Below are 14,699 nucleotides of genomic sequence, written 5' to 3' on the forward strand. Positions count from 1 at the left end.
CAGAAGTAATGGGGAGAAGTTGATAAAACATCAAACAAATTCATCTTGTATGATCATGTCCGTAATTCTCATAACCACTCTGTTTTACAACGCATTGATATTACAGAGAGAAATTTGATGGTGGTCACTCTTAGGGCTTAAAGGGTTAAGAACATAGTTGTATGACCGAGCATGGAAAGAAGAGTCTCTCATACCTCAATGGTAGTAAGGGCATCCAACCGGTGGAAGTTCTTCTGTACAATTTGAAGAGGGTTTCAGTATAAAACGCCTTTTAACAGACTTTTGTATACTATTGAAATAAAGCTTTGGGTTTGAACCCTAACCCTGTTCAGTAAATAGCCTCTTCTCTTAAATAAATTTATTTGATGAGCGCTTTAGCTCAGAAAACAGCTAACCTACCCTATTTATAACAGAACTCTAGTCAGATGCGTAAATCTAATGGAAATGAGCTAACAAATTACACAAAGACGCTGAAACGATTGATAGGCAGGCTCATTTCTAAGAAAACCAGAATGACATACCTGGAGAGAGTTTAGAATTTGCCGACATTCTAAAGATCTCAAGTCCGTTTCATCTCAGAATAAAGCCCAACTTCTAAATTCTAGTGAGCACCCACCCATTCATTGCTGTCAGTTTTTTAGTTACGTCTGAAAACAGGGCAGGACAGAGGATTGGAAAACGCCCCATTCAAAACAGGAGAATACAATTTCGTACATCGCCTGAGTTGTTAATTCTTATCAGTCACTAATGGGGGTCTTAAATATATAAAAATTCAGCACGACAGCGAGTCTTAAAGGACACAAACGTGTTTATTCATTTTCTTTGTTTGTGTCCTCTAAGACTCGCCATCATGCTGAATTGTTTTAGAACTTTTCGCTAAACACTGTCACTGCTCTAAAACAGTAATCAGTGAAACATTGTAGTGGTGATTGATCTTAAGCAAATAAAAAAAACCTTAAAAACAATATCGTAATCCTTCGTAATTATCGCATTGGCGCAAAGCACGGGCACCCAACGACGGTTTTCTGTGAAATATCTGTTCGGAGAAGCAAATATTGCCTACAATTTTCTTTCATTTGAGGACAGCTAAAATTTCTAGATGACCGTTCCATTCATGTACAATTTTCGGAAATAAATTCCTTACGATTTTCTAAAGTAAGTTTAATTTTTCACATTTCACTCCCTAGGTTAGGCTAACCTTACACATTTTCAGCTAAAAACACCCTCACTCCTTAAAACTAGCAATAGTTGTTGCCTGACGAACAAGCAATGGTAGAGTGTTCCACATGTCCACGATCCTATTGAAAAAACTAAACTTAATGTATTAGTTCTAGCATAATTCTTTTTAAGAGTACATTCATCTTTTCCCCTTAAAGGATACCGATCAGAATCTGAGAAAAACTGTACGTATGTAGATAGATCAATATTTATATAGCCATCCAGGGCTTTATACAGGAATAATAAGTCAAATAAAAATCGCCGTTGTTCTAAGGACAACAAATTGAGGTTTTTTCTTCGTTGTTCGTAATCATCATGGTCTTCAAAATAGCTCTAGCTAAATAGCTCTTCAAATAGCAACTATAGTTGCCCTTCGCTGAATTCGCTCCAACTTAGAAATATTTCTAGATGTGTGTGGTGACCACACAACACTGCAATACTCTAGCTGTGATCTGACCAGGGCAAGATACAGAGTTCTCAATGTGGAAACATCTTGAAATCCTTTACATGTCCCTTAGACCTAGGATCTTGTTGGCCTTATTCGATATTTTATCAATATGAGTGCTCCAAGACAGATTGCAGATTACATTAGTTTACATTTCTTCACTTTTAACTGCCTAAGGTTTTGTTGACTCCATGCCAGGGGGGCCCCTGCTCCATGCATATAAATTGTCGAGATCTGGGCCGGGTTGTTCGAAGCTGGGTTAGGGTAACCCAACTGGATATGAGAGCTTAAAAAGCAAATTCAGTTTAATTCTCTTTGCCTACAATTTGATGACTGGATACTCTAAAAAGAATACAGAAAATTATCCGATAGTGTGCTTTTGATAAAAAGAAAAAGAAACCTGGGTTAAAATTTAACCCCGGGTTAGCGCTAACCGGCGTTCGAACAACTGGGCCCTGACTGAAATACGGAATGATCAGCTGGACAGTTTATAATCCTGGATGTTTTGCAGTCGTCAGCATATAATGACACACAGTTTCCTGGCATTACTACTTCAGGCAAATCACCAATGAAAATTACAAAGAAAAAAGGGCCCAATAAGGAGCCCCGAGGTACGCCCGATGAAATAGCACACCATGTACAATTTATTCCTTCTATGACAACTCTCTGTTCTCGGTCGGTGAGATAATTCTTATACCAATTCAAAGCGCAAAGGAGGTACCAAAATTACACATTTTTTTGCAGCAGGATATTATGTGCCACTCTGTCAAAAGCCTTTGCAAAGTCCAGGAAAACAGCGTCCACCTGTTTGCCCTCATCCAAGGCCTTTGACCAATGATGGTGTGACAGAACTAACTAAGTAAAATTATATTATAACTTAGATATCTATTTGGCATTTCATCACTTTTGTCAAGATCAGTACCTTTACAAAGTTTATCAAACCAAAGTGATACTCGTGTTGATGTAAGACATGTAAGTAATTGAGCTTATTTGAAGCAAGCGTGAATTGAAGGGCAGGCCTTGACGAGAGTAGCAGAAGTCACGTAGAACGAAAGAAGCCCTGACTAATATAGTAGACGTGGGTTCAGAAGGTCTATACAACTTTGACGTCTCCACTATGAGGACGACTAACTGGTCCTGGCTATCCCTTCTCCTTGTGCTCCACGCTTAGCTCATGCTTCACCTTCCCCCGTAACGTATCAAAATGACGCCTGCTTTAAACAGTACAATTATCACCTGTTCACTTTGCGGTGTCAGACAAGAATACTTCATTGAGATCCTAGGTATATACATTTATGTACAACTGTGACAGTAGTTGTCAACTTGAACATGTTTCCTCTCAGTTTACAAGTTCTTTGTTTCCGTTGCACCTTCGCCATCTTTCAAACTGCTCTTATCAAATGCACCTGCGATACAAATAAAAAACTAATCATGACGGTTCCCTTATGTATGTATTCTGTGCACGATTTATTTTAGCCATCGATCAACATGCTTCTGTTGCTCGTTGCGCTAAATGTTTTACCTAAATATCTGGCACAGATTTGTTCAAAGTCAAACAAATGACAAAACCTTTACATTTTGAGGAATCATTTATATGCTAAAAATTCAGTTAAGTCGTATTGTATCACTTTCAGCTTAAATGTGATTCGTATAATATTTTCACCGCATACCTATTGTTCCGACACGGAGAACTAAATTGTGGAAGGCAACAGCGACTGCCAGGACAATAGGCATGCCGAATAATGAGAGTAAGCGACGTCAACCGCCACCAGGGGAGGTGGGAAGGGCGAAACTTCTAAGTCACTTCCACTGAACTCCGTTGAACTAGTCAAGAGGCGGGAAAAAACTAAGCAATTCTAACCAAGGGCCGCAATGCATCATGCCACGAGCGCGCAGGCCAAACACCACGGAATTTAAAAGAGTTTCTTACTTAATTCCCGGCGTCAACGGACAATTATGTATGCAGTGAGAATATTTTACTTTATTTCAAATTCCTTCGATTCGTTTGCTGTTTGTATACTGATCAGATTATAGCTTGAAGCAGGAGATTGATATCAAGCCAACCATGCTATGCCTTGCCGCCCGAGCAGCCCAAGCAGCCTGTGTAATGATTGCTCAGAATATCAGCCATCTCCTCTGGTACAAAATCGCGACCACGAAGAGAACTAAAGCAAAACGTATTGTAAAACCCAATCGAATCAATACTTTCTTGGGGGCATATTAAATCTTTCGACTTCTCGGCGGAACAAGTATCAAGGCGATTGATGACAAAAAACCTCCTTTTAAGAACACACGAAATCGACAAGGGAGTTGGCCTTAGCTCATTTGCCAGAAAAATACCTGCATAAAATAAAAGTTCCAAAATCAAATGCTCCTGCAGCTGCTTGGGTTAGATTAAGTGCCCAGGGAATCTTCCCGTCTGCTTTCAAACTCTCACCCACAGGTAATTAGTACGTATACCCTCTGCGCTGTCTTTGGTTCCCTGAGGATGAATCTTTATAAGACTAAAAATACTAGCAGCGTTTTTTTTTAGCCTGTTTCAGGCTCTCAGATAGTAAGGACGAAGCGGTGAAAGGCGTGCGGAGCGACTCAGTTGCGGGGCCTGGTACAGGCTACATTTTTTCTTTCATCAGGTACACCCTCAAGAAAAAGTGTGTTTAACACTTACTTCTCTTCTCTATGATTTATTGCCCCCGCAGGGATTTCGCCCAGAAGGCGAAATCCCGAGGAGGCACTCTAGTAACTCGCGCGTGTATTAACGAAAGTACTTACAGTTGAAATATACAGTCAGTACGCCAGAAAAAATCTCGATTTACTTGAACAGGGGCCGCCAGGAATCGGTAGGTAATGATGACGTTTCTATTGTTTGCGCCCGCAAGTACGAAATGGTTAGGATGACGTAAAGACAGGAAATCCCGAAAGGACCGCTTAGGTAGATTTTGTGACATCTATTGTGCAGTCGTACTTCGATACTCTTTTGCGTTACGTGTTATCAGTGACATTCTGTGGAGCAGTTGTTTTGAAAGTTATGGACCAAAAGACACTCGTTAAGCGCAGATGAAGTTATAAGGTTCGTATAACTGTGTATATATAAACACTTGGAGAGTTTGCCAGGCACGAGTTCACAAATCTTTGATTGGAAACCTTACCAGACACTCTTTCTCTATCTTTGACCGGAATAAGACTCAGCCCCAAACAAGCAAGACAAGTGAATCAACGGCTAGCTTATCACTATAGCAGAACGTTGGGAGATTACAGAAATTCACCTACAATCAAATTCTGAGCTGACTTATTCCCTGCTCACAGATGTCCTTCCGCTATAAAGTTTAAAAGAAGACTAGAATGCGCGAGCGTGAATTGATCAAACGTCTTTTTGATTTCTAAGGCTCACTTTCCGGCAAATAAAATGAACTGAATGTAAAAAGTGAAAGAGAAATAGCGAAAAATTCAACTTCTAATTAAATCTTTTCTTATGGTTTAGAATAAACTTTCCCGAAACAGAGAATGTTTTGATCAAAGCTGTGTAAATCGAACTGGGACTGTGCATGGAACCTTGCCGGGTTCCTGTATTTATCTCACCTGTTGTATGAAATATGTGTGAAAATCTTCATCGGTATATTTCAAAGACTTACACAACGAGCAAGAATACTATTGACCGACAATGTACAGAGCGGGGGCAGCTGTAGTGTCAACTATTACTAGTTAATAAATTGTTTTGGTATGCTCTTTGGAATCTCAACTATCGTTTTCCAACTTTTCATTTTAGTTAGTTAGAGATTCGAGCATGCTTTACGAAATATTTCATAAAAATCGGAAAATAATTAAATTCGGCCTTCTCTCCAGTTGCCTCCCTTCCATGAACAGGGTTGGAAAAGACAATAAACAAAAAACTAAGAAAACTCAGTATAACTCCTTGAATAATATTTTTCAAAATGATGCGTAGTGTCAGGAACATCAATTTCACAAATTTTGACTAAGATAACTAAAAAACCTAAAAATGATATCAAATACAAACCTTTGAATGTCACATTATCTCCAATCAGCATAAAGGGTGCCCACTGCATGACGTCAGAAAAGCGAGTCTCTCTCATCGACTTCATGGCCTGATGAAGAGATTCACTGGCACTTTCACCATGAACAAGGTGCTCGTAAAAACGATTCATAAACCACATGGTAGCTTTGTCATCTACAGCCCACAGCGCCGCCAGCACGGCGCGTGCACCAGATGCTAGAAATGCTCGAGCGATTCCAACAACCCCCTCGGCTCTAATCTGACCACTTGCACTATGACAGCAGCTAAGGACAACCAGCTTGGCTGTTAGTCGAACTTGTGAAATTTCAGCCATCGTCAATAAGTAGTCTTCTTCGTGTGGAGTTCCGCAGGAGCTTACAGGGGAAAGAGCTATTTCCCCACGTTCGGCATAGCCATGAGCAGCGAAGTGAATGAGACTTACTGAATGCATGCTTTCCAGGACTGCCTGCTTAGTTGCATCCTTTCCAAGCAACGGATGAACACCGAGCAGTCGCCCAATCATCTCTGCTTCCTTTCTCGCCCAAGGCAGTGGGATTAAATATAGAATTTTTCCTTGGTAGTATACATCACTAACGTCTGGCTCCCCTACGATCAGTGCACCGGTTTTACTATGGTGGTCTGCTGGACTGAGCTGAATCAACTTGAGAGTCGTCAAGGAAGGGGCAATGCGAATCCTGAAAGTATCCGATAAATACTTTCCATTACCATCCTTTAAAGCAGCAAAAGGAATAGGATACAACAAGTTATCCGGTATAACAATGATTTCTGATTCTTGGAGTAAGTCAGCTACAGGAGCGACTATCATGTTGTAACCATCAGCAAGGGTTAAAGGTTTAGAGTCGTGATTTTCGACTTCCTCTTCTTCGATAAGACGCAAAGATTCGAAGCTGTGACTCTGAGATTGTTTGCATGATAGCGGGGAACTTACACATGAAGATAATGATCGATCTTCGCATTGGTCTTGACGTAAATCAAGAGAGCCACCAAATGTCTGATTTCCAAACACTTTACCTGCACTTTCATCGAGTCTCGTTTGTCGAAAAACTATAATTTTGTTTGGCTTGAGGATCCAAAAGTACATATTATCCCCGAAGCAGGAAACATAAAGACAAGAACTAAGTGCATTTTTGTTCATAATGTTCTCAATACCAATCCATGACTGTGGGTTGACTGATACCCCTTTTTCCACACAGTACTTATCTGAAAGTACGTCTGTCAGTGCTCTGGATCGTCCAAGCTCGGCAACGTAAAGAGCTTCATAATAACTGCCTGTAGCAATTAACAACCTACAAAGAAGAAGGTAAGGGGACACATGCTCATCAAAAAAAGAAATTTTGAATTGATCTTTTACTCTTAAAAAATCATGCATTTCTTCGCACTTCTGAATGCTTTCATGCAGATTTCGCAGAACTTCAGTAATGCTTCCTCCTACCACTAACTCATTCACAGCAATGGTAAGGTGGCTGCTAAACTGCATTTCAATGTCCCCTATTTCATAACTTATCTTAAGTGCTTTATTAGCAAATTCTCGACTCTTTGCAATAAGTTGAAATTCTCGACAAAGTTTTCCCAGATTTAAGTATACAGCTCCAACACCAGCTTTGTCTCCGATTTCTTGTTTGATCACTAGTGCTTTTTGAAGGTATTCTTCAGCCTTGATATATTGACCAACAGATTGAAACACAGTTCCTAGATTTCCGTAATCTGCTGCTTCTCCTTCTTTGTCACCGATTTCTTTCCTGATCACTAGTGCTTTTTGAAGGTATTCTTCAGCCTTGGTATATTGACCAACAGATTTAAACACAGTTCCTAGATTTCCGTAATCTGCTGCTTCTCCTTCTTTGTCACCGATTTCTTTCTTGATCACTAGTGCTTTTTGAAGGTATTCTTCAGCCTTGGTATATTGACCAACAGATTTAAACACAGTTCCTAGATTTCCGTAAGCAGATGCTTCTCCTTGTTTGTCACCGATTTCTTTCCTGATCACTAGTGCTTTTTGAAGGTATTCTTCAGCCTTGGTATATTGACCAACAGATTTAAACACAGTTCCTAGATTTCCGTAATCTGCTGCTTCTCCTTGTTTGTCACCGATTTCTTTCCTGATCACTAGTGCTTTTTGAAGGTATTCTTCAGCCTTGGTATATTGACCAACAGATTTAAACACAGTTCCTAGATTTCCGTAAGCAGATGCTTCTCCTTGTTTGTCACCGATTTCTTTCCTGATCACTAGTGCTTTTTGAAGGTATTCTTCAGCCTTGGTATATTGACCAACAGATTTAAACACAGTTCCTAGATTTCCGTAATCTGCTGCTTCTCCTTTTTTGTCACCGATTTCTATCCTGATCACTAGGGCTTTTTGAAGGTATTCTTCAGCCTTGATATATTGACCAACTGATTTAAACACAGTTCCTAGATTTCCGTAATCTGCTGCTTCTCCTTCTTTGTCACCGATTTCTTTCCTGATCACTAGTGCTTTATGAAGGTATTCTTCAGCCTTGGTATATTGACCAACAGATATAAACACAGTTCCTAGATTTCCGTAAGCAGATGCTTCTCCTTTTTTGTCACCGATTTCTTTCTTGATCACTAGTGCTTTTTGAAGGTATTCTTCAGCCTTGGTATATTGACCAACAGATTTAAACACAGTTCCTAGATTTCCGTAAGCAGATGCTTCTCCTTCTTTGTCACCGATTTCTTTCTTGATCACTAGTGCTTTTTGAAGGTATTCTTCAGCCTTGGTATATTTACCAACAGATTGAAACACAGTTCCTAGATTTCCGTAAGCAGATGCTTCTCCTTGTTTGTCACCGATTTCTTTCTTGATCACTAGTGCTTTATGAAGGTATTCTTTAGCCTTGGTATATTGACCAACAGATTGAAACACAGTTCCTAGATTTCCGTAAGCAGATGCTTCTCCTTTTTTGTCACCGATTTCTTTTCTGATCTCTAGTGCTTTTTGAAGGTATTCTTCAGCCTTGGTATATTGACCAACAGATTTAAACACAGTTCCTAGATTTCCGTAATCTGTAGCTTCTCCTTCTTTGTGACCGATTTCTTTCTTGATCACTAGTGCTTTTTGAAGGTATTCTTCAGCCTTGGTATATTGACCAACAGATTTAAACAAAGTTCCAAGATTTCCGTAATCTGCTGCTTCTCCTTCTTTGTCACCGATTTCTTTCCTGATCACTAGTGCTTTTTGAAGGTATTCTTCAGCCTTGGTATATTGACCAACAGATTTAAACACAGCTCCTAGATTTCCGTTAGCAGATGCTTCTCCTTTTTTGTCACCGATTTCTTTCTTGATCACTAGTGCTTTTTGAAGGTATTCTTTAGCCTTAGTATATTGACCAACAGATTTAAACACAGTTCCTAGATTTCCGTAAGCAGATGCTTCTCCTTCTTTGTCACCGATTTCTTTCTTGATCACTAGTGCTTTTTGAAGGTATTCTTCAGCCTTGGTATATTGACCAACAGATTTAAACAAAGTTCCAAGATTTCCGTAATCTGCTGCTTCTCCTTCTTTGTCACCGATTTCTTTCGTGATCACTAGTGCTTTTTGAAGGTATTCTTCAGCCTTGGTATATTGACCAACAGATTTAAACACAGCTCCTAGATTTCCGTAAGCAGATGCTTCTCCTTTTTTGTCACCGATTTCTTTCTTGATCACTAGTGCTTTTTGAAGGTATTCTTTAGCCTTAGTATATTGACCAACAGATTTAAACACAGTTCCTAGATTTCCGTAAGCAGATGCTTCTCCTTCTTTGTCACCGATTTCTTTCGTGATCACTAGTGCTTTTTGAAGGTATTCTTCAGCCTTGATATATTGATCAAGAGATTTAAAGACAGTTCCTAGATTTCCGTAATCTGCTGCTTCTCCTTCTTTGTCACCGATTTCTTTCCTGATCACTAGTGCTTTTTGAAGGTATTCTTCAGCCTTGGTATATTGACCAACAGATTTAAACACAGTTCCTAGATTTCCGTAAGCAGATGCTTCTCCTTCTTTGTCACCGATTTCTTTCTTGATCACTAGTGCTTTTTGAAGGTATTCTTCAGCCTTAGTATATTGACCAACAGATTTAAACACAGTTCCTAGATTTCCGTAAGCAGATGCTTCTCCTTTTTTGTCACCGATTTCTTTCCTGATCATTAGTGCTTTTTGAAGGTATTCTTCAGCCTTGGTATATTGACCAACAGATCGAAACACAGTTCCTAGATTTCCGTAAGCAGATGCTTCTCCTTCTTTGTCACCGATTTCTTTCCTGATCACTAGTGCTTTTTGAAGGTATTCTTCAGCCTTGATATATTGACCAACAGATTTAAAGACAGTTCCTAGATTTCCGTAATCTGTTGCTTCTCCTTCTTTGTCACCGATTTCTTTCCTGATCACTAGTGCTTTTTGAAGGTATTCTTCAGCCTTGGTATATTGACCAACAGATTGAAACACAGTTCCTAGATTTCCGTAATCTGCTGCTTCTCCTTCTTTGTCACCGATTTCTTTTCTGATCACTAGTGCTTTTTGAAGGTATTCTTCAGCCTTGGTATATTGACCAACAGAAAGAAACACGGTTCCTAGATTTCCGTAACATGTTCCAACTCTGCGATTATTTCCGGTCTGAATCATGATGCTGAGTGCCTTCTCGTAAAACTGTTTTGCTTCCTCGTATTTGCTTGTTTTATAGTAGATGTTCGCTAGTTTCAGTAATGTCATCCCTTCTACTTCTATTTGGCCTCTATTGTGTAGTGTCACTAGAAGCGTTTTACCACATTCTATCGCACGGGTGTGATCGTACACACGAGTATAGCCATCAAGAAGTATAAGGTAAAATTTGATAACAAGTGGTGTGGTAAGTTCTTTGATTGTCTCTAGGGCTTTACCGTTAAGGAGCACCAAACATTCGTTAAAGATGTGTACTGCTTTTATAATACGTCCAGTGTTGAAAAGGAAAGTTGCAACGACTTGACCAAGATGAATGGTCTGTAGAATCTCCATGATGTTGTCCATGACGCTTATTTCTTAACCTTGAGAAAAAAAATGTTTTAAGAGTAAGAAAGTCTAACGTCTTTTTAACTGAACAGTTAAACTTCTTATGGAAGGTAATCAAGCTTTCATGTAAGATTTACCATAACATTCGCACGGGCAGTTTGCTTTTGGGGATAATGAGAAGAATAAGACGATTGTCATATTTGTCTTCATCTTTATCCTCAAGTGGTAAACTTCCCGTGCGAATGTGATTGCAACTCTAAAAAGCTTGAATAAATTACCAAATACAAGGGTTTTCATTGCAGCTGAAAAATGGATGGTTGGAAGTAATGGAGTTGGTGGCCTTATTTTTCTTCAAAACGGGAACCTGCGACGCTAAAAACTCTTGAGAGTTTTTCGTAGATGCTATATTTTGCTTTGTTAAGATTTGTTTCCAAATGAGAGGGACAAATACAAAGTAAGTTTGATGAATAGAAGTTCTTTAATATATACCGCGCACTCAACATAAAGTTGTTCTTCCTGTAGTGCTAACTTTGTTCGCCGTAGGTTTCTGATTACTCAGTTTCTTGCAAAAAAGCTTTGGGTAGGAATGTCCTTTCAGATAGGAGATAGTATGTCGGCACTCTTCTTCTATTTGTGCGTTAACTTTCACGAATGTGTTATCGTAGCATTTTAAGGTTAAATTTGACCAGCATTTTGTGCAGCGAGTTCTAAGATCACGGTTGCCTTCAAACTTGCAGATGTAAAACTGGAGAGCTCTGAGGCTTGTTTGCTGAAGTTAGGGAAAAATCTGTCGTAGGATTTCGAAGTTGTATACATGCGGTTTTAAATATATGCCGATATCTCAAAGGTTTTTAAACTCTACAAGAAAATAAACAACATTTTCTTAAATTTCCATTATTATTTATTAAGGATGCCAAAAATCATAGAAATCGGTTGAATCTTTTATCTGAAAAACGCAAATCAAGAACATAACCAGCACAGATATAAATAGGTTAGGGCCACGTGTTTTATCGGGTCTAAAATCGCTTGCCATCGGCTTGTGATTTTAAGCCCGATAAAATACTGGTGCTCGTTTATTAAACATTACTTAAAGCATTTTCGTCCATATTCACAAAGTCTCTTTAAAGATTTATTTCTTTCTGTTTAATGTAACACTCCTTTTTGGAAGTCTAAATTTCGGATTAGGATAAGGAAGACTCGTCCGACGAAAACAGGAACTTTGAGAATTTCGCACACAAGTTCATCTCAAAGTCTCATTGGCGAAAGGACAAATAAGCGGCGAGGCTTCGAGAACGCAAAGCGGCTTCTGCGGAAGCCTCAAATACAAACTTGAGAGAAATAGAGTACTAAGGAAAGTTACCGTATAAGGTTTGGTTACTTGGAATCCTAGAGCTTACAGTTATTCTTAATGTGACCAAGAGTTTTTGCTTTTGTTGGTATCTGTATAATTGAATTTGTGCGTGATCGAGTGTTGCGTTTCTCCTAATTTCTGTGTCAAAACAAGCACGATTGATGTTAGAGGGTCTACAATAGGTTTCCCGGGATACGGGATTTCCCTAGTTTGAAGCTCGGGATTCGGGATTTTACTGCAAAATCAGGGAGGGATTCGGGATTAAAAGTATGCGCGGGAGGTGGGATGCCAAAAAGAGCCCTCGGGATTACGGGATTGCTCGAAATCTTAGGTCGGTCTTCTCCAATACGGTCACCTCGATGTTCTTCAAGTTAAAGCGGAATCAGTAAGAGCGTTATCGAGATATTTTGGGATGAAGTTTTTATCGTTAGAAATACGGTACAACAGGAAAATCTCGATGTTTGGCCGTTATTTGTAGCAAACGAAGCACTTTTGACCATGCAATTTCACCTTATAGTGGTTTAAAAACGTGTGTGAAAGATCGTGGAGATAGCTCCGGCCAATTGCTAGAAAGAAGGATTTGATTAGTATGTATCGAGGCGCTCTTGTTAGTGGTTTTGTAAACAGTTCGGTCTACTTTAACAAATCAGCAAATAATTTTTAAACCGCTCGATAGATTTTTTTTTTTTTTTGAAAAAAAATAAGATTCTTCTCGTAATATAAAATGAGAATTAGTCAGCCAGTTCTTCACTTTCAGACCCTGATGCTATCTGCCATACAGTGTTCTACGAGCGAAGATGGCCCTAAAAAGTTATGCAGAAGTTTATTCTAATCAATTCACGACCGGAAATAGCCCATTCCAGCTAGTGCAGTGCCGAACAACAAAAAAATGCAAATATGTAAATCAACATATGATACCCTTCCCTAATAACCAGAAGCTCATCATGTGCTAGGCAACCACTGTCTGGTGTGACTGTAACTGGAATATTACGCCGACTTCAGGCAGGTTAAAATTTAAAAAACATGAAAAATAATAAAATTAGAGTAAGAATGAAAAAAAAACATGAAAAATAAAAAATATATATAATAATAATAATAGTAAATGAAAAACATGAAAACGTACTTAAAAACTGGCTTTGCCCAAATTTTCTATTGCTGCTCCAAAAAAATGGGGGGCTGCAGCCGGGAGGGAGTCGACTGTAAATCGTTCCCTAAAGTGATACGTGTACAATGCGACTAGATATTTATAGATGTCTTCTTTTCCCACGATATCGCATTTCAAAGCAGCTTCGCTGAAGTGTTAATGTTCATGAACAAACATAAATAAAAGGACGCTAAATTCATATTTTGGAAAGTTTTATTGGAATTTCGATACGTTTATCTTAACAAGCCGTTCGATTTTCACTTTATACCGCCTCGTGAAGTAGTCCACAGAAATACTTAATCAACTGTCAAGCATATGCGAACTTCAGGTCTCAAATCTGTGATTGGGAACGTTTAACGGTATTTTCTCAGCAGCTACCACAAGAGCCTTGGATCCTTGAAAATTCTTCAAGGGAGTTAACTGAATTTCTTCAGTTGTAATACCGAAGCAGCACAAGACTTTCGCGATGAAGGAGATATAAAAGAAGCAAAAAGTTTTGGTTGGATCAAAGAGCATGCGCTGTGAGGCCCAAATAGCCAGATTTTGGCTACTCCGGCGCTAATCTGAGATCAGGCCCAATTTGAGCGGTTCTCATACATTCTCTCTAACGGCTACCGCTAAAATTGGGCCTGATCCAAACTCATTCACGTTTGTGCTCGTTACGGCCAGATTTTGGCCGTAACGCTGATTGGCTGTTAGAACAAAGCCACAAGATCTGATTGGCTGTCGGAAACGCCGGAAGTTGAAAGTGCTTATTCCTCGCGTGGTTGTTTTCGTGAATGATCCGTCGTCGGCGGAGAGAAAAGGTCGATTTTGCTGTCTTTTTTATTGTTTTATGGTCTTATGGTAGGAAAATATGCCTTAATATGTGCCATGGAAATTCTGAAAATTCATATGGTTGTTCATATCTTCTCAGGATTTGCTTTATTTACGGAAAGTAAGTGTATCGCGGAGTTGAATCCCTCTGCAAGTTGTTGACGCGAACAAGGTGCCTTTTGATTTACCAACAAACTGTTGCAAATCAAAATACTGTCCATCTTAAAACTGGTTTCATTTGAAAGTTTAGCCGGGAATGACTTCTCTGAACGGGGTACGCAAGCGGAGGCTCACTGCGAAAGAAACCTCAATCGCCAACTCTGAAGTATTAGACGAAAAATATTGCATCGCTGTTCAAGGAATTTTCAGTGTTAACAGACTGGTTGTTTGCCTTCGCTTTTTGTAAAAAATAAACCAGGAAAACTGATGTCCTCGCTCGTTGGCTGTTTGCTTTTGTTTTTAAAGATTTATGTACTGAAAATCGGGGGAAATTGCCGAGCAAAATATTAAGGCAACGGAAAAATAGAAATTTAGAGCGGGCCTAGCCAAAAATAATAAAACTAGTAGAACATCGTGTCACCGTCTTTTCGAAAAAATTTACCTTCTACGCCAAAAGAAATAACCTTCGAGATCTCCCAAGAAGTTAAATGTGATTGTGCTGACTATTTTATTTTTAGCTGAAAAAATTAACAGATAAAAGTTTTTTTT

General features: G+C 39.2%; 1 protein-coding gene across 1 annotated transcript in view; it reads right to left on the minus strand.

The window, feature by feature from the left end:
• Positions 1-1,583: 1,583 nt before the first annotated feature.
• Positions 1,584-14,699, minus strand: part of LOC140935550 (uncharacterized) — a 26,005-nt gene continuing 12,889 nt past the window's right edge. Inside the window, exons 2-3 of the mRNA XM_073385110.1 lie at positions 5,679-10,715; positions 1,584-3,069 (exon numbers count right to left, since the gene is read on the minus strand). Coding sequence (XP_073241211.1) covers positions 3,008-3,069; positions 5,679-10,698 — 5,082 coding nt within the window. The 5' untranslated portion in view covers positions 10,699-10,715 and the 3' untranslated portion in view covers positions 1,584-3,007. The remainder of the gene's footprint in view (positions 3,070-5,678; positions 10,716-14,699) is intronic.

The sequence above is a fragment of the Porites lutea genome, chromosome 4 (genome assembly GCF_958299795.1).
Source record: "Porites lutea chromosome 4, jaPorLute2.1, whole genome shotgun sequence".
In the NCBI taxonomy this organism is placed as follows: Eukaryota; Metazoa; Cnidaria; class Anthozoa; order Scleractinia; family Poritidae; genus Porites; species Porites lutea.